Here is a 25,095-nt window from a genome sequence, read left to right as displayed (position 1 = left end):
CCTGGGACTACAGGCATGCATGACTGTGCCCAGCTAATTTTTGTATTTTTAGTAGACACAGGGTTTTGCCATGTTGGCCAGGCTGGTCTTAAACTCCTGACCTTAGGTGATCCGCCTGCCTCGGCCTCCCAAAGTGCTGGGATTACAGGTGTGGGCCACCGTGCCTGCCCTGTTGTAACCTAGTTGTTCCTACACCTGATTCATCTTTTTTTTTTTTTTTTTTTTGAGACTGAGTCTCGCTTTGTTGCTCAGGCTGGAGTGCAATGGCACAATCTCGGCTCACTGCAACCTCCGCTTCCTGGGTTCAAGTGATTCTCCGGCCTCAACCTCCCGAGTAGCTGGGATTACAGGCACCCGCCATCATGCCCGGCTAATTTTTGTATTTTTGTAGAGATGGGGGTTTCACCATGTTCGCCAGGCTGGTCTTGAACTCCTGACCTCAGGTGATCCACCCACCTCGGCTTCCCAAAGTGCTGGGATTACAGGCGTGAGGCACCGCGCCCGGCCACACCTGATTCATTCTTATTTCTTTTTTTTTTTTTTTTTTTTTGAGACGGAGTCTCGCTCTGTCGCCCGGGCTGGAGTGCAGTGGCCGGATCTCAGCTCACTGCAAGCTCCGCCTCCCGGGTTTACGCCATTCTCCTGCCTCAGCCTCCCAAGTAGCTGGGACTACAGGCGCCCGCCACCTCGCCCGGCTAGTTTTTTGTATTTTTTAGTAGAGACGGGGTTTCACCGTGTTAGCCAGGATGGTCTCGATCTCCTGACCTCGTGATCCGCCCGTCTCGGCCTCCCAAAGTGCTGGGATTACAGGCTTGAGCCACCGCGCCCGGCCCATTCTTATTTCTTTTTTCGGTAAGTGGACACATTTTATCAAAAGATTCAAATACCTCTTAAATTATCAAGAATATAATTGCAGACCAGAAAACAATAAAGATTGGATAATAAAGACTGGTGTAAAAAAAAAAAAAAGTAATGGCTACTTCCACTTCTAAAAATGGAGGAATAGGGACCAGATGAAACAGTCTGAAACAATTTAAAAATGGGACAAAGTGTTGGCAACAATAGACTTGAAGACATTGGTTCTTAGGCAATAAACGACCACGGTCCCTCAGAAAAGGAAGACAAGGTGAGCCCTAAGATTGCCCTAGCTTGCCCTAGCTTACTGCCTGGAAAACGTTTCCAGGCTTAGGGCAAGGAGCAGGGACCCGGATGGAGCCCGCAGTCTCCCCAGGTTGGGATAATGGAGCTAAGAGTCCAGAGAAGCTGAGGCAGCTTGAGTTCACGGGCAAGGTACTGGAGAGGAGGGAACAGCACAGGGAGAGAACTCCAGAGATCTGCGGAGGATCCCCTCAAGTGATCAGTGGAGTGCTGACAAATACATAAATAGATGTGGGTGAGGAAATTATCTGAGGGTGGAGAAAGTGCCATCAGAAAATAGTAGAGGGAACAATCTCCAGAGCCCACAGAGGGCCACGGAAAGTGGATGTTCATAATCCTGTGGGCACTGGGTAGAGGAGCTGGCCTCAGCAGCAGCGAAAGGTTAGCCCTAGACCAGTGGTCCCCAATCTTTTGAGCACCAGGGACTGGTTTCATGGAAGACAATTTTTCCACAGTCTGGGGGACAGAGGGTGGGAGCACTGGATGGTTTCGGGATGAAAGTGTTCCACTTCAGGTCGTGAGGCATTATATTTTTTTTCTCTCTCTCTCTCTCTCCTGTTTTTTTGAGGTGGAGTCTCCCTCTTTCACCCAGGCTGGAGTGCAGTAGCATGATCCCAGCTCACCACAATCTTTGCCTCCGGGGTTCAAGCGATTCTCCTGCCTCAGCCTCTTGAGTAGCTGGGATTACAGGCGCCCGCTACCACGCCCAGCTAATTTTTGTATTTTTAATAGAGACAGGGTTGCACCATGTTGGCCAGACTGGTCTCGAACTTCTGACCTTAAGTGATCAGCCCGTCTCAGCCTCCCAAAGTGCTGGGATGACAGGCGTGAGCCACCATGTCCCGCCTAGGCATTAGATTCTCATAAGGAGTATGCAATCTAGATCCTTCATATGCGCAGTTCACAATAGGGTTCGTGCTCCTGTGAGAATCTAATGCCATTCTGAACTGGCAGGAGGTGGAGCTCAGACGGTGATGCTCGCCCATACGCCACTCACCTCCTGCTGTGCAGCCTGGTTTCTAACAGGTCATGGACTGGTATTGTTTCATGGCTTGGGGTTTGGAGACCCCTGCCCCTGCCCTAGATGAAATACTTCTCTGATGCTAACTGACCATGCTTAAAAGCAAGGCCCAAAAGGATCAAGCTATTATTTAGCTGCATTCCATAACAAAATTCAATAATATGTATAGAGACAAAAAAAAAAAAAAATCCAGCATCCAACACTGTAAGATTAACAATATCTGATGTCAGTAAAAAATTGTAAGGCAATGGCCGGGCGTGGTGGCTCATGCCTGTAATCCCAGCAGTTTGGGAGGTCGAGGTGGAAAGATTGTTTGAGGCTAGGAATTTGAGACCAACCTGGGCACCACAGCAAGACCTTGTCTCTATTAAAAATTAAAAAAAAAAAAAAATAGCCAGGCGTGGTGGTGCACACTTGTAGTCCCGTCTACTTGGGGGATGGAAACAGGAGGATCACTTGAGCCTGGGAGGTTGAGGCTTCAGTGAGCTATGATTGCACCACTGCACTCCAGCATGGGTGTGACCCTGTCTCAAAGCCAAAACAAAACAAAACCAAACATAAAATAAATATCTGTATTCATGTTTTATAATATCCTCAGTGGGTTTGTGCCTTTTTGGTACAGTTGTCAAGCAGCTCAAGAAAGTGGTGGGCTGTATCTGCTTAATGTAACTGGCCACTCTTGACTCTGGTTCCCAGGAAGACCTTCAACCTGGCCCTAGTCAAAAAGGCTGCAAGCTGGCCCCCAAGAACTCACACAGCTTTTCCCAGTTCAAATGGCCCCAGGATAGCATGCCCACCGGCTTCCAGGAATCACTGTGGTTACTGTGCCCGGGTGCCCGAGCCTCACAGTGTTGTGCATGGGGAAAAGCCTCTGTTGGGTGCTGACCGACAGGCCAAGGATGGGCCAGTTTAGGTAAATGGGAATGAGGAAGGAACACCCGGCCCCAGAAAACTTCCCTTAAAGTTCAGATGACCACAGGAAGCTCCCTGTGCCTGTCACCTGCGTCTCAGTAGGTCACTGCAGGCACCTGGTCTCGCTCCCTCCAGTCTGGCAGAGCTTATTACATCACCTAAGACAAAGAAGGAAAAAGTGACCCCTTCAGAGGAAGGCCCTGAGCACCTAGGGTGCTTTCTGCCCCCAGAACCCAGAGTGAATACCACGAAAGCCAGTTGTCTGGTTGGTGGTAACAGCACGGTGCAGGTTGACAGTCCCAACATCCCATTGTTATGCTGGTGCTCAGCAGATGGTGAAGAGCCTCCAGGCATGCCCCACAGCAGTCCCTGCTGCCTGCTTCCTGGTTGGGGTAGGACACACCCCTGTGACTTCCTTTCCTGCTATGTCTCTGCCCATCCTGCCCCAAACACACATGTAGGTAAGACTGGGTCTCAGACCGCAAAGTCAAGAGAGAGGAGGAAGTTCTCGGTAACATGCAAGGCAAGCCTTACTGCCATGATTTGGAAAGTTTCACCAGTCTCCGCTTTGAGGAGACTTGATCTGTCCCTGTGATTTGGTCACAATTGCCTTTGGACTGAGACACCACCAAAGGACAATGGATGACCTGCACCCTCAGGAGCGGTCACCCAGGGTGCCTGTCTGGGCGAGTCTCATTCTCATTGCTACCTGGGCTTTTTTATTTGTTTGTTTGGGAGACGGGATCTCATTCTGTTGCCCATGCTGGAGCCATGACCCAATCATGGCTCATCACATCCTGGAACTCCTGGGCTTAAGTGATCCTCCTGCCTCAGCCTCCTTAGTAGCTGGGACTTGAGCCAATTCTCCCAGCTAGATTTTTTCAGTTTTAATTTTTTGTAGAGATGGGGGTCTCACTATGTTGCCCAAGCTGGTCTCAAACTCCTGGCCTCAAGCAATCTTCTTACCTTGGCCTCCCAGAGCACTGGGATTACAGGCATGAGCCATTATACCTGGACACTTTCTGCTTTTTTATTATTTTATTTTTTATTTTTATTTTTTCGAGACAGAGTCTCCCTCTGTCACCCAGGCTGGAGTGCAGTGGCACAATCTCGGTTCACTGCAACCTCTACCTCTTGGGTTCAAGCAATTCTCCTGCCTCAGCCTCCCGAGTAGCTAGGATTATAAGCATGCACCATCATACCCAGCTAATTTTTGTATTTTTGGTAGAGACGGGGTTTCACCATGTGTTGTGGGAAGTCAGGGACCCCTAACGGAGGGACTGGCTGAAGCCGCAGCAGAAGAACATACATTGTGAAGATTTCCTGGACATTTATTAGTTCCGTAAATTAATACTTTTATAATTTCTTATGCCTGTCTTTACTGCAATCTCTGAACATAAATTGTGAAGATTTCATGGACACTTATCACCTCCCCTTGTGATTTCCTGTGCCTGTCTTTACTTTAATCTCTTAATCCCGTAATCTTTGTAAACTGAGGAGGATATATGTCACCTCAGGATCCTGTGATGATTACGTTAACTGCACAAATTGTAGAGCATGTGTGTTTGAACAATTTGAAATCTGGACACCTTGAAAAAAGAACAGGAAAACAGTGATGTTCAGGGAACAAGGGAGATAACTTTAAATTCTGACTGCTTGTGAGCCAGGCGGAAGAGAGCCATATTTCTCTTCTTTCAAAAGCAAATAGGAGAAATAATCGCTGAATTCTTTTTCTCAGCAAGGAACATCCCTGAGAAAGAAAATGCGTCTCTGAGGGGAGGCCTCTAAAATGGCCACTTTGGGGATGACTGTCTTTTACAGTTGTAGACAAAGGGATGAAATAAGCCCCCGTCGCCATTAATGCCCCTGTAATCCCAGCTACTCAGGAGGCCAAGGCAGGAGAATCACCTGAACCTGGGAGGCAGAGGTTGCATTGAGCCGAGATCGTGCCACCGCACTCCAGCCTGGGTGAGAGAGCGAGATCCTGTCTCAAAAAAAAAAAAAAAAAAAGAAAAAGAAAAAAGAGAAGAAAGGCCAGGTGCAATGGCTAAGGCCTGTAATCCCAGCATTTTGGGAGGCCGAGGCAGGTGGATCACGAGGTCAGGAGTTCAAGACCAGCCTCACCAACATGGTGAATCCCCATCTCTACTAAAAATATTTAAAAAATTAGCCGGGCATGGGGGCAACCACCTGTAATCACAGCTACTCAGGAGGCTGAGGCAGGAGAATGGCTTGAACATGGGAAGCCGAGGTTGTAGTGAGCCAAGATCGCACCACTGCATTCCAGCCTGGGTGACAGAGCAAGACTCCATCTCAAAAAAAAAAAAAAAAAGCACCTGAACCTTCTCCTAGGCCCATCTGTGCACTTCTTTGTAAAATCCAGTTGTAGCAAAATAACCCTTCTACGTCAGTTTAGCTAGAAACCCTCATCCTCTGTATCTGATAAACCTCAGCATCTGATCAGGTTCCTCAGCCTCCACCATCCTCATTGTGATGTCTGGTCACCCTGGCCTGTCTTCAACTAGAATCCTATTAGGTTGGTTTAGTCAGAATCCCCCTTACCCTCAATGTTTTCTCTTACTAATTTTCCATCCACTGACCCCTACCCTGCTCCTTGACTAGGACTTCCCGCTTGCTCATGCTGTATTCAGTGTTGAGCCCCATCTTTCTCCCTCAGTGCAAGCCCCTGTTTTGCAGCGTTCCCTCTGCATATTGCAATGGTTCTGAATAAAGTCTGCCTTACTGTCTTTTTTGTTTTTTTTTTTTTTGAGACAGAGTCAGTCTTGCTCTGTCCCACAGGCCAGAGTGCAGTGGTGAGATCTTGACTCACTGCAACCTCTGCCTGCCAGGTTCAAGCAATTCTCATGCCTCAGCTTCCTGAGTAGCTGGGATTACAGGTGCCCATCACCATGCCCAGCTAATTTTGTATTTTTAGTAGAGACAGGGTTTCACCATGTTGGCCAGGCTGGTCTCGAACTCCTGAGCTCAAGTGATCCGCCCGCCTCGGCCTCCCAAAGTGCTGGGACTACAGGCATGATCCACTGTGTCTGGCCTGCCTTACTGTCTATAACGAGTGTCATTGAACAAGTGTTTCTTTAGTAATGCTTCCCCAGTTTTCTTCCATTATATATTGGACCACTCCAATTGTCACTGTCTGGCGGCATGTCTGTCTCTCACCCCAATTTATATGTTCTGAGGGGGTTAGGTTGAATTTGAAGTAGTCACTGCTAGGTCTCCAGGGTTAGGTAGCACAGCCAAGGCCCTTGGTAGGCAGAACTAGACTTCTGATGTGAATACATGAATGTGGGCAGGCTGTCCTCGAGCAACGGGTTCCTCCTCTCTCTCCCATGGCCCCCATGCCATGGCAGGGTCCCAGAGTTGGTCTTGAGTTCTGGTCGAGTGGGCTGCTGGAGCTACCACTTCCTTTCCTTCAAGCTGCCGACCCAGGCTGGCAACACTTGTGTGATACTGTGAAATATATATTGGTCTAGGTCCCATTTTGTGGCCCAGAGCTCCTAAAACCCTTGGGATCTCTGGCGTGATAAGAGTGTCTTTTTTTAAAAAAATTTTTATTTATTATTATTATTATTTTGGATGGAGTCTCACTGTGTTGCCCAGGCTGGAGTGCAGTGGTGCGATCTCAGCTCTCTGCAATCCGGCCACTGCACTCCAGGGGTTAAGTGATTGGTGCTCCTGCCTCAGCCTCCCAGGTTTAAGTGATTCTCCTGCCTCAGCCTCCTAAGTAGCTGGGATTATAGGCGTGTGCCATCACACCCGGCTAATTTTTGGTAGAGACGGGGTTTTGCCACATTGGCCAGGCTGGTCTCAAACTCCTGGCTTCAAGCGATCTTCCTGCCTCAGCCACTCAAAGTGCTGGAATTACAGGCCTGAGCTACTGCACCTGGCCAGCTGGAACAAATTAATCAGGCTTGAGGAGGGGGGTCATGGGAACACCCGATTTATAGCTTGTCACATTTATAGCTTGTCAGTCACAAGTCTAGGTAACAACTTACCACTTGTGGCTGATATCCAAAGTTATGGGGGAGTCTTATGGGATTGAGCCTTCAACCTGTGGGATCTGATGCCATCTCCATGTAGACAGTGTCAGAATTGAATTAAATTACAGGACACCCAATTGGTATCTGCTGGAGAATCTGGTTGGTTGATAGGTGGGGAAAGTACCCCTGCTCCCGGCTCTAATATTTGGTGTTAAAAGTGTTATGCTGAGGCCTGGTATGATGGTTTACACCTGTAACCCCAGCACTTTGGAAAGCTAAGGTGAGTGGATCACCTGAGGTCAGGAGTTTGAGACCAGCCTGGCCAACATGGTAAAACCCCGTCTCTACTAAAAATACAAAATTAGCTGGGCATGATGGATGGTGCGCACCTGTAATCCCAGCTACTCAGGAGGCTGAGGCAGAAGAATCGCTTAAACCTGGGGGGCAGAGGTTGCAGTGAGCTGAGATCACGGCACTGCACTCCAGCCTGGACAGAGCAAGACTCTATCAAAAAAAAAAAAAAAAAAGCAGTGTTACGTTGAGGGGCATGTAAGAATAGGAAGAATACTTTGCATTTTGTTTTTCTAATCTTAGATAGCTTGGCACTCCAGACATTGAGGAGCAGGTGTTCCGTTCAGCCCAAGTAGATGCTTAGAGCCAAGGTAAATTGCACTGCGGTGTGTATTTGGTGGTTTGTCCAAGAGCTGGGAAGCAGTTTACTATCTAAGTAAGTATAATAGGTAGGTGTACAAGATGGTGCCTAAGATTCCCACAGTGATGCTCGTGATGGCCCAGTAGAAGGCTTGTTTGGAGGTCTTGGCTGCCAGCTCATAGTCACTGGATTTATTGTACTTCTTTGTCTGAGTTTTAGGAGAGAGGGAACAGGGAAAGATGAGTATAAAAGAGTTATTGCATGGCTGGGTATGGTGGCTCACGCCTGTAATCCCAGCACTTTGGGAAGCTGAGGTGGGCAGATCACCTGAGGTCAGGTGTTCAAGACCAGCCTGGCCAACATGGTGAAACCCAGCTCCACCAAAAATATAAAAATTAGCCAGGCGTGGTGGTGGGCGCCTATAATCCCAGCTACTCAGGAAGCTGAGGCAGGAGAATCGTTTGAACCCGCAAGGCAGAGGTTGCAGTGAGCTGAGCTCGTACCACTGCACTCCAGCCTAGGTGACAGAGTGAGATTCTGTCTCAAAAAAAAAAAAAAAAAAAAAAAGAGTTATTGGGTGAGGGTGGGCTGTGGAACTGTAAGGACTCAGGGTGGAGGTCTGAACCCACAGAAGGTGCTGGTGTTGCTCAGGCTCCTAGTTCAGAAGGGAGAACAGGCCGGGCGCGGTGGTTCATGCCTGTAATCCCAGCACTTTGGGAGGCTGAGACGGTCGGATCACAAGGTCAGAAGATCGAGGCCATCCTGGCTAACATGGCGAAACCCCGTCTCTACTAAAAATACAAAAAATTAGCCGGGCGCAGTGGCGGGCGCCTGTAGTCCCAGCTACCCGGGAGGCTGAGGCAGGAGAATGGTGTAAACCCGGGAGGCGGAGCTTGCAGTGAGTGGAGATTGCGCCACTGCACTCCAGCCTGGGTGACAGAGCGAGACTCCATCTCAGAAAAAAAAAAAAAAAAAAAGAAGTGAGAACAAGGAAGAAGTTGGGTCAGGGGCAGGGGTGAGATGGAGAGGGAGGGTGAGGATTGGCATGGTGCAGGTGCCCACCAGGCAAGAAAAGATCACGGCTGGGATGGCGAAGGGAAGGCAACAGAAGAGGCTCAGGATGGACAGGCAGAGATAGTCGCTGGACTCATCCTCATCAGACATCAGTGTAAACACCTGGGGGGCAGAGAGTTGGATATGTCTCACTGTGGCTTCTGAACTCTAACAATCCTTTCTCACTCTCTCCCCACTTACCCTAACTCATCTCTCCTTGGCAGCTATATGATCTTCATTGACCCCATTTAAAATTTTCATTGACTTTCTCTAACCCCCACCATGTCTCCTCTAACCTCTCTCTATCCCTTTTATTTTTTGAGACAAGGTCTTGCTCTGTCACCCAGGCTGAAGTACACTGGCATGATCATAATTCACTGCAGCCTCGAACTCCTGGGCTCAAGCAATCCTCCTGCCTCAGCCTCCCGATAGCTGGTAGTACCATAGGTACAAACCACCACACCCAGCTGATTTTTGATTGTGTTTTTTTTTTTTTTGTAGAGATGGAATCTCATTATGTTGCCCAGGCTTGTCTTCAACTCCTGGCCTTAAGTGATCCTTCTGCCTCAATCTTTCAAAGTGTTAGGATTATAGGTGTGAACCACCATGCCTGGCCTCTGTATCGCTCTTATCTATTTATTTATTTATTGAGACAGAGTTTCACTCTGTTGCCCAGGCTGGAGTAAAATGGTATGATCTCAGCTCACTGCAACCTCTGCCTCCTGGGTTCAAGCAATTCTCATGCCTCAGCCTCCTGAGTAGTTGGGATTACAGGCATGTGCCACTATGCCCGGCTAATTTTTGTATTTTTAGTAGAGATGGGATTTCACCACATTGGCCAGGCTGGTCTTGAACTCCTGACCTCAGGTGATCCACCTGCCTCGGCCTCCCAAAGTGCTGGGATTACAGGCGTGAGCCACCACACCCGGCCCATAGCCCCTCTTGTAACCTGTTAAATGTATACGTTTAGCCACCCTGTCATCATATCTCCACAGGAGCTCCAGGTACAATTGGCAGCTGGGAATGTGCCTGACAAATGTACACATCTCAGATAATTCAGTAAATGTCTCAATAGCCCTGAGAGACATGCACCAAAAAAATCAAAGCTATGTCTGACCCCACATTATCACCAGGTCAGTGGTTGGCATCCTGTTGCAGGTGAGGACTGCTCTCACCTGGACAGAAGCTCCTTACAACTTTGGCCCTAGTTGCAATGATAGACATACTTCTCTGCTGTGGATTTTTCTGCTGTTTCAGTTTCTGTATGGGAATGCAAGACAGACTTTCCCAGAGACTTTCCAGACCTTATACCATATTAGTCCAACTAACTACTCATAAATATTTCCAACTCCAAGTGGATCAGTTCCATTCTGTTGATCAATCACAATGCCCTCTTTCAGCAGGAAGCAGCCAGCATGAATGTGGCATTGAAATCCCATAGAAATGGAATGGAATTTGACAGTGGGAAACTATAATTGAGTACCCCCCCCCTTTTTTTTTTTGAGGCAAAGTCTCGCTGTGTTGCCCAGGCTGGAGTGCAGTGATGCAATCTCAGCTGCAACCTCCGCCTTGTGGGTTCAAGCGATTCTCCTGCCTCAGCCTCCCAAGTAGCTGGGACTACAGGTACCCGCCACCACGCCCAGCTACTTTTTGTATTTTTAGTAGAGACGGGGTTTCACTGTGTTGGCCAGGCTGGTCTTGAACTCCCGACATTGTGATCCGCCTGCCTCGGCCTCCCAAAGTGCTGGGATTACAGGGTTTGAGCCACTGCGCCTGGCCAGAGTACCCCATTTTTAAAGAAAAAAAATGATTTTTTTTTTCCTTTTTCTTTTCCCCCCATCTCCTACTTAGCTCTTTAGGAATGCAATTGTAACCTCCCTACATGGCAAGCTTATCTAATTATATGTTTACTTAGAAGTTCCAGGGACTGAACCTTGAAACAAATCAGGCACCCCCAGAATTCTCTCCCATCAGATTGCCTTGAGACAATGGTCAATTTCTCTGCTCACGGTGGTGACAGCTAGAGCACCTGATAGATAAGACATCAAAGCATGTCACATAGACCCCACACCTCCTTGCCCCCCACCTTTATGTCATTCACATCAAGCCCCCCTTTAAAAGTCCCTGCTTTCTGTCCTGAAAGCTGAAGCAATACCCCTAAGGCAGGAACCTGTACCTCTTCCCCTCAGCTGAGTTGTGGAATAAAGTCACCTTCTTTATACCAGAACTTGCTCTTGTTAATTGGACTCTCCAAGAGTGGAGTGACTGGACCTGTATTTGGGTATAAAACCTTCATTATAAATTCACCGTTCCCTTATAAAACTCTTACCCTATAAAACTTCTTTGTCTTTTGTGTGTGTGTGTGTGTGTGTGTGTGTGTGTGTGTGTGTGTGTTTAGAGACCGGGTCTTGCTCTCCCAGGCTGTAGGAGTGCAGAGGCACTATCATAGCTCACTGCAGCCTCAAACTCCTGGGCTCAAGTGATCCTCCTGCCTCAGCTTCCTGAGTGGCTGGGATTACCGGTGCACACCACCATGCCCGGCTAATTAAAAAAAATTTTTGTTTTTTGCTGGGTGCGGTGGCTCACGCCTGTAATCCCAATACTTTGGGAGGCCGACATGGGCGGATTACCTGAGGTCAGGAGTTTGAGGCCATCTTGGCCAACATAGTGAAACCCCGTCTCTACTAAAAATACAAAAATTAGCCGGGCGTGGTGGCACACACCTGTAATCCCAGCTACTCGGGAGGCTGAGGCAGAACTCAGGAGGTGGAGGTTGAAATGAGCCGAGATCCTGCCATTGTACTACAGCCTGGGTGACACAGTGAGACTCCGTCTCAAAAAAAACCAACATTTTTTTTTTTTTTCTTCTGGTAGAGACGGGGTTTTGCTATGTTGCCCATGCTGGTCTTGAATTCCTCGGCTCAAGTGATCCTCCCACCTCTGCCCCCCAAAGTAAAACTTCTATTAGCTTTCTCACTGTTCCTTTTATAATATCCTTTACTTCATCCCTATGAATCCTGCTGTAAACCTTTCCGGTTCGCCCATGAACTCCCTGCTCCTTTAGCTCCTCTAAGACCTTATTTGACCACCTATTCACTCCTCTTGCTGGGACTACAGGCGCCCGCCACCACGCCCGGCTAATTTTTTTTTTTTTTTTTTGAGACGGAGTCTCACGCTGTTGCCCAGGCTGGAGTGCAGTGGCGCGATCTCGGCTCACTGCAAGCTCCGCCTCCTGGGTTCACGCCATTCTCCTGCCTCAGCCTCCTGAGTAGCTAGGACTACAGGCGCCCGCCACCGCGCCCGGCTAATTTTTTGTATTTTTAGTAGAGACGGGGTTTCACTGTGGTCTCGATCTCCTGACCTTGTGATCCGCCCGCCTCGGCCTCCCAAAGTGCTGGGATTACAGGCTTGAGCCACCGCGCCCGGCCTAATTTTTGTATTTTTAGTAGAGACGGGGTTTCACTGTCTCTACTTCTCTGTCCCCTTACAAAGTCCTGCCCTGTCTCCCTCGAACACCTCTCAACTTCTGAAACCAGCTTCCTGACCTTTTGAACTCCTTCTCCATCCACGTACAGCAACCTTCCTGTTCTAAACCCTTGCCCCTCTAACATATGTCTCTGTCCACTTGTATCACCCCTGAGGTTCCTTTATGATACCCTTTCTGCTCTCATCATTTCCCCTCTACTCTCTCTAACACTCCTCCTCCTACTCCTACCCTCCTCGAACATTCCCAGGAGGGCACCTGGATCTGGCACTACCAGTGCTACATGGAAGCTCTTCCTTGATCACCAACCACAGGGGATTACCATGGCGGCCAGGCAGGCCCCACCTCCTAGCCCTTCTCTCTGCTTCTATTGGCCAATTGGAGGTGGTATGTCATAGGGTGGGAACCAATACTTGGCTTCTGATTGGTATGATGGAGTGACGGCTCCTCCTACTCACACAAGTCATTGGCCAATCGAGGAATCCCTGGTTCCACCTTCAAAACAGACCTATAAATAAGCTTCATTTCCTTGATCATCTTTGTTTAAAGATTCCTTCTGAGCATCTTGAGAGAAAAACACTACTCGAGGCAAGAGTGATGTGGGCCTCCAAGTCTTGTGTTTCAGGAAAAACACAGTGCATTTTCTCTGCTCTCATACCACAACAGTCAACACAGAAGAGTTCTTTGATCAAATGTGTGGGTTCCCCCCCTTTTCCCCCATCCCCTCAATCCCCTCCAACACCAAGCAAGCAATCATTTGTTTCCTTCCTTCCTTTCCTTTCCTTTATTTTTCCCTCCCTTCCCTTCCCTTCCCTTCCTTTCCCTTCCTTTCCCTTCCCTTCTTTTCTTTCTTTTCCTTCTTTCCTTTCTTTTCTTTCTTCTTGCTCTGTCATCCAGGCTGGAGTGCAGTGGTGTGATCTTGGCTCACTGCAACCTCCGCCTCCTGGGTTCAAGTGATTCTCCTGCCTCAGCCACCTGAGTAGCTGGGACTACAGGCATGCGCCACCATGCCCGGCTAATGTTTTGTATTTTTAGTAGAGACGGAGTTTCACCATGTTTTCCAGGCTGGTCTCAAACTCCTGGGCTCAAGTGATCTACCCACCTCGGCTTCTCAGAGTGCTGGTATTACAGGCATGAACCATTTAACCTGGCAAATTTTTTTTTTTTTTTTTTTTTTTTTTTTTTTTTTTGAGATGGAGTCTCCCTTTGTCACCATGCTGGAGTGCAGTGGTGCGATCTCGGCTCACTACAACCTCCGACTCCCTGATTCAAGCGATTCTCCTGCCTCAGCCCCCCGAGTAGCTGGGATTACAGGCATGCGCCACCATGCCCAGCTAATTTTTGTATTTTCAGTAGAGACAGAGTTTCACCACGTTGGCCAGGATGGTCTCCTGACCTCGTGATCCGCCCGCCTTGGCCTCCCAAAGTACTGGGATTACAGGCGTGAGGCACCGCGCCCGGCTCTGGCTATTTTTTTTTAAGTGCATTACGAAAGTATTTTATAACTTGTGTGTTTAGATCATGTGCCTTAAATGTGATTATTGGTATGTTTTGCTTTAGGTCTACTATTATTTGTTTTGTATTTCCCCTTTTCTGTGTTTTGTTCATTGTTTTCCCGTTTCCTGCTTTCTTTTGGATTATTTGAATATTGTTTTAATACTCCATTTTAATTTATTCATTGTGATTTTCACTATATATCTTTGTAAGTTTTAAGTGATTGCTCTAGGGATTATGGTAAACACATTGAAACATTTTGTAGTCTACCTAGATTGAATATTTTGCAACTTCAAGTGGAATATGGAAACCTTCCACCATATTGGTCCCTTCACTGTCTCCCATTTATGTGTTGGCTTTCACATGCATTATGAAGACATGCATTGAAAATACATCCATCCAGGGCGGTGGCTCACGCCTGTAATCCCAGCACTTTGAGAGGCCGAGGTAGGTGGTCAGGAGTTCAAGACCAGCCTGGCCAACATGGTGAAACCCCATCTCTACTAAAAATACAAAAATTAGCTGGGCATGGTGGTGGGCGCCTGTAATCCCAGCTACTAGGGAGACTGAGGCAAGAGAATCGCTTGAACCCAGGAGGCAGAAGTTGCAGTGAGCCCAGATCACACCATTGCACTCTAGCCTGGGTGACAGAGTGAGACTCTATCTCCAAAAAAAAAAAAAAAAAAAAAAAAAAGGCCGGGCACAGTGGCTCATGCCTATAATCCCAGCACTTTGGGAGGCTGAGGCGGGCGGATCACGATGTCAGGAGATCAAGACCATCCTGGCTAACATGGTGAAACTCCATCTCTACTAAAAATACAAAAAATTAGCTGGGGCATGGTGGCAGGTGTCTGTAGTCCCAGTTACTGGGAGGCTGAGGCAGGAGAATGGGGTGAACCCAGGAGGCGGAGCTGGCAGTGAACCAAGACCGCGCCACTGCACTCCAGCCTGGGTGACAGAGTGAGACTCCATTTCAAAAAAAAAAAAAATGCCCCCCCAAAGTGCTGGGATTACAGGTGTCAGCCACTGCGCCCATCAGTCATTCCTTTTAATGGCAAAAACCGCAATTATTTTTGCATCAGCTACACGCACACACACACATACACACACACACACACACACATCTCGTGTCACCTGCAGATATAGTTTTATTTCTTCCTTCCCAATCTACATGCCTTTTTTTTTCTTTTTTGAGACAGAGTCTCACTCTATCCCTCAGGCTGGAGTGCAATGTGGAGTGATCATAGCTCACTGCAGTCTCAAAGTCCTGGGCTCAGGTGATCTCCCTGCCTTAGCCCCCTGAGTAGGTAGGACTACAAGCATGTGCCACCATGCTTGGCTAATTTTTAAATATTTTTTGTAAAGATGGGGTCATGCTGTGTTGCCCAGGTTGGTCTTGACCTCCTGGTTTCAAGTGATCCTCCTGCCTCCCAAAGTGTTAGGATTACAGCCATAAGCCACTGCGCCAGGCCCTGTTTGCCTTTTTTTCTTGCAGTGACTAGAACTTCCAGCACTGTGTCAAATAGGAGTGTCAAGAGCAGACATCCTTTCCTTCTTGTTGATCTCATAGGGAAGTATTCCGTCCTTCATCATTACGTATGATATATATTTGGTGTATTTAAATCTATTATAGTTATTATTATTATTTGAGATGGAGTTTTGCTCTTGTTGTCCAGGCTAGAGTGCAATGGCACCATCTTGGCTCACTGCAACCTCCGCCTCCCGGGCTCTAAGCGATTCTCCTGCCTCAGCCTCCCGAGTAGCTGGGATTACAGGTGACTGTCACCTCGCCCGGCTAGTTTTTGTATTTTCAGTAGAGACAAGGTTTCACCATGTTGGCCAGGCTAGTCTCGAACACCTGACCTCAATTGATCCACCCGCCTCAGCCTCCCAAAGTGCTGGGATTACAGGAGTGAGCCACCGCACCTGGCCGTTATTAATTTTTTTTTTTTTTTTTTTTTTGAGACGGAGTCTCGCTCTGTCACCCAGGCTGGAGTCCAGTGGCCGGATCTCAGCTCACTGCAAGCTCCGCCTCCTGGGTTTACACCATTCTCCTGCCTCAGCCTCCCGAGTAGCTGGGACTACGGGCGCCCGCCACCTCACCCGGCTAGTTTTTTTTTTGTATTTTTAGTAGAGACGGGGTTTCACCGTGTTAGCCAGGATGGTCTCGATCTCCTGACCTCGTGATCCGCCCGTCTCGGCCTCCCAAAGTGCTGGGATTACAGGCTTGAGCCACCGTGGCCGGCCTATTAATATTTTTGATGTTCAAGTTGTACCACTCTGGGCCAGTGAGCGCTCCTTCAAGTCAGCTTCTATGTTGAAAATGAAAATTATTTGTTAAAAGAAAGGTAAGTTATTAAAAAGTGATTCCAGCAGGTAAAAAGATTGAATTGCTACTAACGGTCGATGGGAGGCAGTGTTGTCCACCCAGTGCTTAAGAACATGGCTTTTGGTGGCAGATTTCCTGGTTCCCAATCCTGGCCCCTCAATGGATTCACTGTAAGACCTGCACTGTGTCTTTCCAGCTCCCTGTGCTTTATCCTCAGTCTGTAAGATTGCAGGCTATATGGTTAGTGTGGAGATCAAAAGAATCAATGCTCCGAAGGTGCTCATAACAGTGCCTTGCACTTGACTCCCAGAGTTCCTGCTTTCACCATCATTATGAAGACAAAGTACTCAAAATCTACTACATGAAAAAGATTACAGGCCCTGGAGATTTTGCAGGCATGTTCATTCCAACTTTTTTTTTTTTTTTGGAGATGGAGTTTCGCTCTTGTTACCCAGGCTGCAGTGCAATGGCGTGATCTTGGCTTACTGCAACCTCCACTTCCCAGGTTCAAGTGTTTCTCCTGCCTCAGCCTCCCGAGCAGCTGGGATTACAGTCGTGTGCCACCATGCCCGGCTAATTTTTATATTATTAGTAGAGATGGGGTTTCACCATATTGGCCAGGCTGGTCTCGAACTCCTGACCTCAGGTGATCCACCCGCCTCAGCCTCCCAAAGTACTAGGATTACAGGCATGAGGCACCACGCCCAGCCAACTCCAACTTTTAAGAAGCAAATAATTCCCATGACATAGAAATGTTTCCAGAACACAGAAACACATAGAATGCTTCTCAACTCATTCTGCATTGCCAGCACTGCCCCAATGCAAAGGACTGAGAACAGCCCCCAAATGAAAACTATATACGACCCAAATAAGGCATAAGCAAACCATATCCATCACATATTAAAAGAATAATAGAGGCCCGGCGTGGTGACTCACACCTATAATCCCAGCACTTTGGGAGGCTGAGGCGGGTGGATCACGAGGTCAGGAGATTGAGACCATCCTGGCTAATATGGTGAAACCCCGTCTCTACTAAAAATACAAAAAATTAGCTGGGCGTGGTGGCAGGCGCCTGTAGTCCCAGCTACTCGGGAGGCTGAGGCAGGAGAATGGCGTGAAACCGGGAGGCGGAGCTTGCAGTGAGCCAAGATTGCGCCACTGCACTCCAGCCTGAGTGACAGAGCAAGACTCCATCTCTAAAAAAATAAAAAATAAAAATAATAGATTGTGAACCAGTAAAGTTTTCCCAAGAGTATAAGAATGGTTCATTGTGAATAATTTTGTTAAAAGATTGAATTAAAATCTCATATGATCATGTTAATAGGTGCTGAAAAGTATTTAATATGATTCAACACAATTTTTAGGGTCTCACTGTGTTGCCCAGGCTGGAGTGCAAGGGTGTGATCATGGCTCACTGCCGCCTCTAACCCATGGGTTCAAGTGATCCTCCCATCTCAGCCTCCTGAGTAGCTGAGAATACAGGCACCAAGCCTGGCTAATTTTTTTTTTTTTCTTTTTTCAGTAGAGACAAGATCTAGCTATGTTGCTCAGGCTGGTCTCAAATTTCTGGCCTTAAATAATTCTCCTGCCTTGGCCTCCCAAAGTACTGGGACACAGGCATGAGCCACTGTGCCTAGCCTCAACATAAAATTCTAATTTAAAAAATCTTGACAAGCCAGGAATAGAAGAAAACATAACAAAATTGATGAAATTTTGGTTGGTCATGGTGGCTCATGCATGTAATTTCACCACTTTGGGAGGCCGAGGCAGTCAGATCGTTTAAGGCCAGAGGTTCAAGACCAGCCTGGCCAACACAGCGAAATCCCCTCTACTGAAAATACAAAAAACTAGCCCCACGTGGTGGTACGCGCCTGTGGTCCCAGCTGCTATAGAGGCTGAGGCACTAGAATCGCTTAAACCCGGGAGGTGGAGACTGCAGTGAGCTGAGATTGTGCCCCTGCACTCCAGCCTGGGTGACAGAGCCAGAGTCTGCTTTAGAAAAAAAAAAAAAAGATGAAATTTTTGTCAGAAATCTACATCAACTGCCTGACTTAATAGTAAAACAATAGAACAATCCCATACGAGGACGGAAACGAGGTTATGATGCTAATTTATATTTTGCTGAAAGGTTTAGCCGAGGAACTAAAAGAATACATATATAATGAGGTATTAAAATTGTTAAGAAATAATTCAAATTTAGCATAGACAATCTAAGCGTGTAAAATGATGAATTATTACACCCAGAAATTTCAGTAAGTTCGCCACACAAGATATCAACATTGGGATACTCAGTACCTTTCTTCTACCCCAATAATAATTTAGATTATGTAATGGAAAAAAGGATTGCTTATAATACATAAAATAAAGCTAAAGAGGTATAAGTCCTATTTGATATGTCATATTTATGAATAGGAAGGCTTATCATAAAGATGTTAAATCTCCCCAAACTGAGAACTACATTTATTGTAATGCAATCAAAGTCAGATAAGATTTTTTTTTTTTTTTTTTTTTTTGAGATGGAGTTTCACTCTTTTGCCCAGGCTGGAGTGAAGTGGTGCAATCTCGGCTCACTGCAACCCCCACCCCCGGGTTCAAGAGATTATCCTGCCTCAGCCTCCCGAGTAGCTGGGATTACAGGTGTGCACCACCACACCAGCTAATATTTATATTTTTGTAGAGACAGGATTTCACCATGTTGGTCAGGCTGGTCTCAAACTCCTGGCCTCAGGTGATCCTCCCGCCTTGGTATCCCAAAGTGCTGGGATTACAGGTGTGAGCCACTGCACCTGGCCTTATTTTTTACACTTATTTGTTTTAGAGACAAAGTCTAGCTCTGTCCCCCAGGCCAGAGTGCTGTAGCATCATCATGACTCACTGCAGCCTCCAAATCCTGGGCTCAAGTGATCCTCCCACCTCACCCTCCTGAGTAACTGAGACTACAGGCATGTGCCACCACGCCTGGCTAATTTTGAAAAATTTTGTAGAAAACAGTTATCGACTTGCTGCCCAGGCTGGTCTCAAAGTCCTGGGCTCAAGCCATCCTCCTCTCTCAGCCTCCCAAAGCATTGAAATTATAGGCACAAACTACTGTGCCTGGCCTCATTTTGTGTTTACCTGGTGCTAAATACCAATTGGATGCCCAAGAGTGAAATTCAGGTTGGATGAAGTCTGCGAGCTGAAGTAGAGGAGGCTGGCTGGCTTTCTGAGGCCTGTAGCAGAAGATGACACTTGGGTCTGCCTGCTTATGTTGACATGGGCCATCCTAACCTGACATGGTTTTGCAGCTGAATGTGACAGGCCCCGCCTGGGCTGGATCTGGAGAAGGACAGGGATAGCTAACCCTCTAGATCCACTAATATGACAAACAACTAGGCATCATCCTGTCTCCAGGCATCCCCATAACCCAGAGCATTGTCCCACAAACACACGGGACCTGCCCAGACACCCAGGCCCACAGAGGAGACAAACTCAGCATCACAACAGTTACAATTAAGGTGGACTAGGGCCTTTGTTATTTCCTTCTATTATTATTTCCTATAAACCACCTAATAAGATGGTTGTCTCTGTTGGGCATGAACTTGAAGCTGTAATCCCAGATGTGCAAGAAATAGAACTCTATTCTCCTGCATCTGCACTGGTTCGGGTGGGTTGGGCTGTGGAAACAGGCCAAGCATGTCATTTGTCGACACGTAGCCTATGTTCTGCTTGACCACATGAGGCAGTTGGGGGAAGGGATACTGTTCCCAGAATGATTCAGGGACCCAGGCTAATGGGGTTTTGCCATGTCTATAACGTGTGGCCTTCTAAATCATCACATGGGTATCACTTGTCTCGTTGGCCAGGGGAGGAGGAGTTTAGAGGAGTGTCCCAGGAGACATTGAAAAGCCAGCTTTGGCCAGGCGCGGTGGCTCAAGCCTGTAATCCCAGCACTTTGGGAGGCCGAGATGGGCGGATCACGAGGTCAGGAGATCGAGACCATCCTGGCTAACACGGTGAAACCCCGTCTCTACTAAAAATACAAAAAACTAGCCGGGCGAGGTGGCGGGCGCCTGTAGTCCCAGCTACTCTGGAGGCTGAGGCAGGAGAATGGCGCAAACTCGGGAGGCGGAGCTTGCAGTGAGCTGAGATCCGGCCACTGCACTCCAGCCCGGGCTACAGAACAAGACTCCGTCTCAAAAAAAAAAAAAAAAAAAAAAAAGAAAAGCCAGCTTTGTTTGTGGTACATGTCAGTTCTGCTCACATTCCACAGGACCAAAGCACATTTCATGGCTGCAGAGGGGAACCTCTGAGATGTGGCCAGGCAATGTTCCCAGGACAAAGAGGTGATGGACTCTGGGGGACAGTGAGCAGTCTCTTCCCCAGCAGCTCCATTGAATTTCTACTGAGAATCCCCATTCTCCATGGTGGTGGGAACTTAGTTCTGCTAAATATTGTGCTAAATATTAATCTGGTTCTGAACTTGGGTTTGTCCATGAAGCTTGGGCATCAGAAGCAGCCCCTGGGTATCTGTGGCCCACATTGTCAGTCTAGATCTCTGTTTTGATTCATGCAGGATGGCTCCCTGCTTATCCCTAGTTTTCTTCTATAGTTCTCTCTCCACCTGACACTTGGGATTCCTATGGAAGCCATCTTCTTCTCACTAGGCTGGGCCATGGGGTATCCTCCTTGGCTGTCTGAGGTCATTTCTTTGTAAATGTCTACACCATGTAGCATATCATCTTTGAGAACTTGGAGGCTTTCTAGGCCTTATCTGTGAGGAGGGAATACAGATAACAGCTGGGGTCTCTGACACCCCTCTTCCTCAGATGCAGGTTCCAGGAACCTTATGGATGTACTATTATCCAATCTCTCTCCATATTCCCTTTTCCATGAATGGTGAACAAATGCCTTTCTGGAGTGGGGGAGAGGTGGTCTTCATCAGCTATTCTGCCAAAGCTATTTGCATTTCTTGGGGACTTTCCATTCTTCCCCTAAGAGCTTGACATTTGGATGGCAGAAGCTGGAAGAGGTTTCTGTTTTCTTATTGCTGCTCTGAGACACTAGACATCTCCAATCCCAGCTCAAATGAGAAGACTCCTAGAGAATAAACGTCAATTCAGATTTCTAAATATCATCCACACATTGGCAATTATGCCTGCTTTACAGACAAAGGAACTATGCTCAAGAAAAGTATCTGTTCAGGGCTATACAGTTTTTCAGTGTCAGAGGTAAGTTTTTAACCCCCATCTGCCTGAATTCTATGTCTGTGGGCTTCCCCATTGGGACATTCTGATTTTCACAGTCTAGGAAATAGCTCCAGGGAAACAGAGACACTGGTCACTGACCCAGAAACAGAATAACAATCGTGGGCATGTTGACACACACACACACACACACACACACACACACACACACACACCCCCCCCCCCCCACAGGAAACCAGAACATTCTATTCCAGTTTTTTGGTTTAAAGATTCCTCTGAAAGAACAACCCAGTGTCAAGGAGTTAAAGGGATCTAGGGCATGAAGTGTGGACCCCTAGGGTGGATGAAGACAGCTCTGGAGCTGAGTGAGTTGAAGTAGCACAGGCAGGTGGTCTGGGTGTTCCTGGGTTCGTGGGTTTCTTGAATGTTGAGTTCGTTGGTTGGAGGATTTCTTGGCTAGATGTCTCAGCAGTTGAGTTTCTTGCTCGATGGCTGACTTGGCTGGCTAGTGTTTTGGTGAGTGGCTCGGTTGGGGAGCGGACCCTTGGGTTGCTATGCCTAGCCTTCATTAAAATAGGACTAAGCCATAAATGATGCCTAAGCCGATCATTACCGCAAATGCACTGAGCCAACCAGTTCGGCCTGAGTTGGTGTAAGCCTCTTCCCATTCGCTTTTCTTGTTGGCCTTCATAGTCTGTAGGGGTTGAAGCACAGATGTGGGTTTCTGTGTCTAGGAACCCTGGGGAGAACGGTTGGAGACCTGCAGTCACTGAGGGAAAGCCCCTGTGCAGGTCCCAGGACAGGAGCAGATGCAGGGGCCAAATGGAGGACGGGGCAGGCTGGGTGCAGTGGCTCACGCCTGTAATCTCAGCACTTTGGGAGGCCGAGGCGAGTGGATCACCTGAGGTCAGAAGTTCGAGACCAGCCTGGCCAACATGGCAAAACCCGTCTCAACTAAAAATACAAAAATGAGCCAGGCGCTGTGGCCCGTGCCTGTAATCCCAGCTACTCGGGAGGCCGAGGCAGGAGAATCGCTGGAACTAGGGAGGCAGAGATTGCAGTGAGCCGAGATTGCACCACTGCTCTCCAGCCTGGGGGACAGAGTGAGACTGGGTCTCAAAGGAAAAAAAATAATAAAGGACAGGGGCTATGACTTGGGCATTATTTTACCTGGTAAGAGAAGTACAAAGCTGGCAATCCAAATGGAGGGAATAAAAGTACAGCAAAGATGGTCAAACATAGGTAGTTTGGGGCGTAAAACGCCAGTTCTTCTGGTGTCTGTGTAGGCTCTTGCGGCTCTTTGGGCACCTCACCTGGGGCACCTGGACCACCTGTGGTAGGGGAGCCATCTGGATCACCTGTGGTAGGGGGCTCATTGGGAGCAGAAGGTTTCAGGGCCATGACCTTTCCCCTTAGACAAAGACGGACTCCGAGTGTCTTGAAAACGGAGCGCCAGACCCACTAGGCTTCCCCTTGTACTAACCAGAATCCCAGGACCCAAACCATCAAAGGCTGAAACTTCACAATGGAGAAACCAGCACCCCACGTCCTGATTGGCTGCCTAGTTAGGAGGCATTGCCCCACCATTCTAGCCCACCCCAAGACTCAGAGCGTGCAGCCAATCAGGATGTGGGCTCCGCCCACTCTGATAGGGATTGGTTGGAAGCCTAAGTGGTGGCTCTTGGCTCCTCCTCCTCCCACTGATCTCTCTCTGCAGGCCGCGCGGATGGGCGGTGTCAGGAGGGTCTCCCAGGAGTTGCTGAAGAGAGAAACTAGACACGCCCAGTAAGAGTAAGAAATTTACTGAGGGGAGGAAAATGAGTAATGTCAGAAGTGGATTGTAAAGCTTTGAGTTAAAAATGAATTCCGGCTGGTCGCAGTGGCTCATGCCTGTAATCCCAACACTTCGGGAGGCCGAGACGGGCGGATTACCTGTGGTCAGGAGTTCGAGACCAGCCTGATCGAAGTGGCGAAACCCCGTCTCTACTAAAAATACAAAAATTAGCCGGGTGTGATGGCGGGTGCCTGTAATCCCAGCCACTAGGGAGGCTGAGGCAGGAGAATCGCTTGAACCCGGGAGGCGGAGATTGCAGTGAGCCGAGATCACACTGCACACTCCAGCCTGGGTGACAGAGTGAGACTCCATTTCAAAAAAAAAAAGAATTCCTTGGTTTATGCTGACAGAAAGACTAGAGAAAAAAGGGGAAAAGGGGGAAAGTCTTTCTTTTTTTTTGTTTTGAGACGGAGTCTCGCTCAGTCGCCCAGGCTGGAGTGCAGTGGCGCGATCTCGGCTCACTGCAAGCTCCGCCTCCCGGGTTCACGCCATTCTCCTGCCTCAGCCTCCCAAGTAGCTGGGACTACAGGCGCCCGCCACCACGCCCAGCTAATTTTTTGCATTTTTAGTAGAGATGGGGTTTCACCGTGTTAGCCAGGATGGTCTCGATCTCCTGACCTCGTGATCCGCCCGCCTCAGTCTCCCAAAGTGCTGGGATTACATGCGTGAGCCACCGCGCCCGGCTGGGAAGGTCTTTCTTAAAGTAGCACACAACCTAGTGGAACGATGAAACAGGAAATCTCCAATGTGATAGGCAGAACTCTGAGATGACCCCAAGATTCTTGCTCCCTGGTGTACACACTCCTTCTCCAGTCAGTCAAGTACTAGTCTGTATACCGCTGGGAAGGTGTCTTGCAGACGTAGGTAGGGTCTGAAATCAGTTAACTTTAAGGTAGGAAGAATATCCTCTGTGGGCCTCACCTAATGAGGTGAGTTCTTGAAAGGGACTGAGTCTTCCTGGCAAAAGAGGTTTCAGGTATAAGAGGATTCGAGGCAAGCAAAGGTCTCCATTGCTGGTATGAAGATGTCGCCGGGGCCACCTAGGGAGGAATCCAGGCAGCCTCTGACTGAGAATGGCTCCCAGCTGACAGCCAGCAAGGAAACGGGGTCCTTAGCACTGCAACAGCAAAGATGCGAATCCTGCTGTAATCACATTCATTTGGAAGAGGATCCTGAGCGCCACATGAGAATCCAGCCCAGCGGACACCTTAATTTTAGCTTTGGTAGATCTGAGCAGAGAAGCAGTCATTCTGACTTACAGAACTGTGAGTGAATGACTGTGTGGGAATTTGTTACGCACCATTAGAAAACATTTTCAGGCCAGGCGCGGTGGCTCAAGCCTGTAATCCCAGCACTTTGGGATGCCGAGGCCGGTGGATCACGAGGTCAGGAGATCGAGACTATCCTGGCTAACATAGTGAAACCCTGTCTCTACTAAAAATACAAAAAACTAGCAGGGCGTGGTGGCGGGCGCCTGTAGTCCCAACTACTTGGGAGGCTGAGGCGGGAGAATGGCGTGAACCCGGGAGGCGGAGCTTGCAGTGAGCCGAGATCAGGCCACTGCACTCCAGCCTGGGAGACACAGCGAGACTCTGTCTCAAAAAAAAAAAAAAAAAAAAAAAAAAAAAAAAAAAAAAGAAAACATTTTCAAATACCATGGTAATTGCTGATTCAGGTAGGAGCTTTTAATGAATGCTAATACTGTGGGGTTTTAGCTGATGCTTCCTTTAGCTGGTGGTTCTAGGGGAGTAGAGGGTTTGAGGAGTCACTTTTCAGGAAGTTGGGAGTGGATGGGAGATGACACTGTGCAGTCTACAAACGTAGACCTCAGTATGGCTTGTCCAAGACACAACCTGTGTATGTAAGACCAGTCCTGGACCTAGAAGTAGTTAGAAGAACAGTGACAACACATGCAATCCAGAAGTCAGGATATTCTTCATGGAGGAAATTGGTTCAGAGCCTTTCAAAGGACCAAGT

The 25,095-nt window shown here is 48.1% G+C and overlaps 3 protein-coding genes and 1 long non-coding RNA gene across 5 annotated transcripts in view; 1 reads left to right on the top strand and 3 right to left on the bottom strand.

The window, feature by feature from the left end:
- LOC126941943 (cytochrome c oxidase subunit 6B1) overlaps positions 1-6,446 on the bottom strand; it is a 60,823-nt gene extending 54,377 nt beyond the window's left edge. The window contains exon 1 of the mRNA XM_050768852.1: positions 6,443-6,446. The gene's annotated coding sequence lies outside the window, so the exon portion shown is untranslated. The remainder of the gene's footprint in view (positions 1-6,442) is intronic.
- The window catches only part of ATP4A (ATPase H+/K+ transporting subunit alpha), a 186,682-nt gene that overhangs the window by 129,258 nt on the left and 32,329 nt on the right, over positions 1-25,095 (top strand). The gene's annotated exons all lie outside the window — the stretch shown is intronic.
- LOC126941957 (uncharacterized) lies at positions 7,639-12,722 on the bottom strand. The gene is made up of 3 exons (XR_007721471.1): positions 12,537-12,722; positions 8,804-8,917; positions 7,639-7,949 (listed from the first exon to the last, which is right to left on the bottom strand). It is a non-coding gene; the product is annotated as an uncharacterized LOC126941957 (long non-coding RNA).
- The window catches only part of PMIS2 (PMIS2 transmembrane protein), a 28,116-nt gene continuing 24,535 nt past the window's right edge, over positions 21,515-25,095 (bottom strand). The window contains exons 1-2 of one of the 2 annotated variants that reach the window (XM_050768841.1): positions 22,455-22,801; positions 21,515-21,978 (exon numbers count right to left, since the gene is read on the bottom strand). In XM_050768841.1, coding sequence (XP_050624798.1) covers positions 21,853-21,978; positions 22,455-22,685 — 357 coding nt within the window. In that variant the 5' untranslated portion in view covers positions 22,686-22,801 and the 3' untranslated portion in view covers positions 21,515-21,852. Of the gene's footprint in view, positions 21,979-22,454; positions 22,802-25,095 lie in introns of those variants that run through there. The other variant, XR_007721459.1, reaches the window with a different exon arrangement.

Source organism: Macaca thibetana, chromosome 19, assembly GCF_024542745.1.
Source record: "Macaca thibetana thibetana isolate TM-01 chromosome 19, ASM2454274v1, whole genome shotgun sequence".
Lineage (NCBI taxonomy): Eukaryota > Metazoa > Chordata > Mammalia > Primates > Cercopithecidae > Macaca > Macaca thibetana.
Note: the sequence above shows the minus strand (reverse complement) of the source record. Positions and strands in the feature narration are given on the sequence as shown.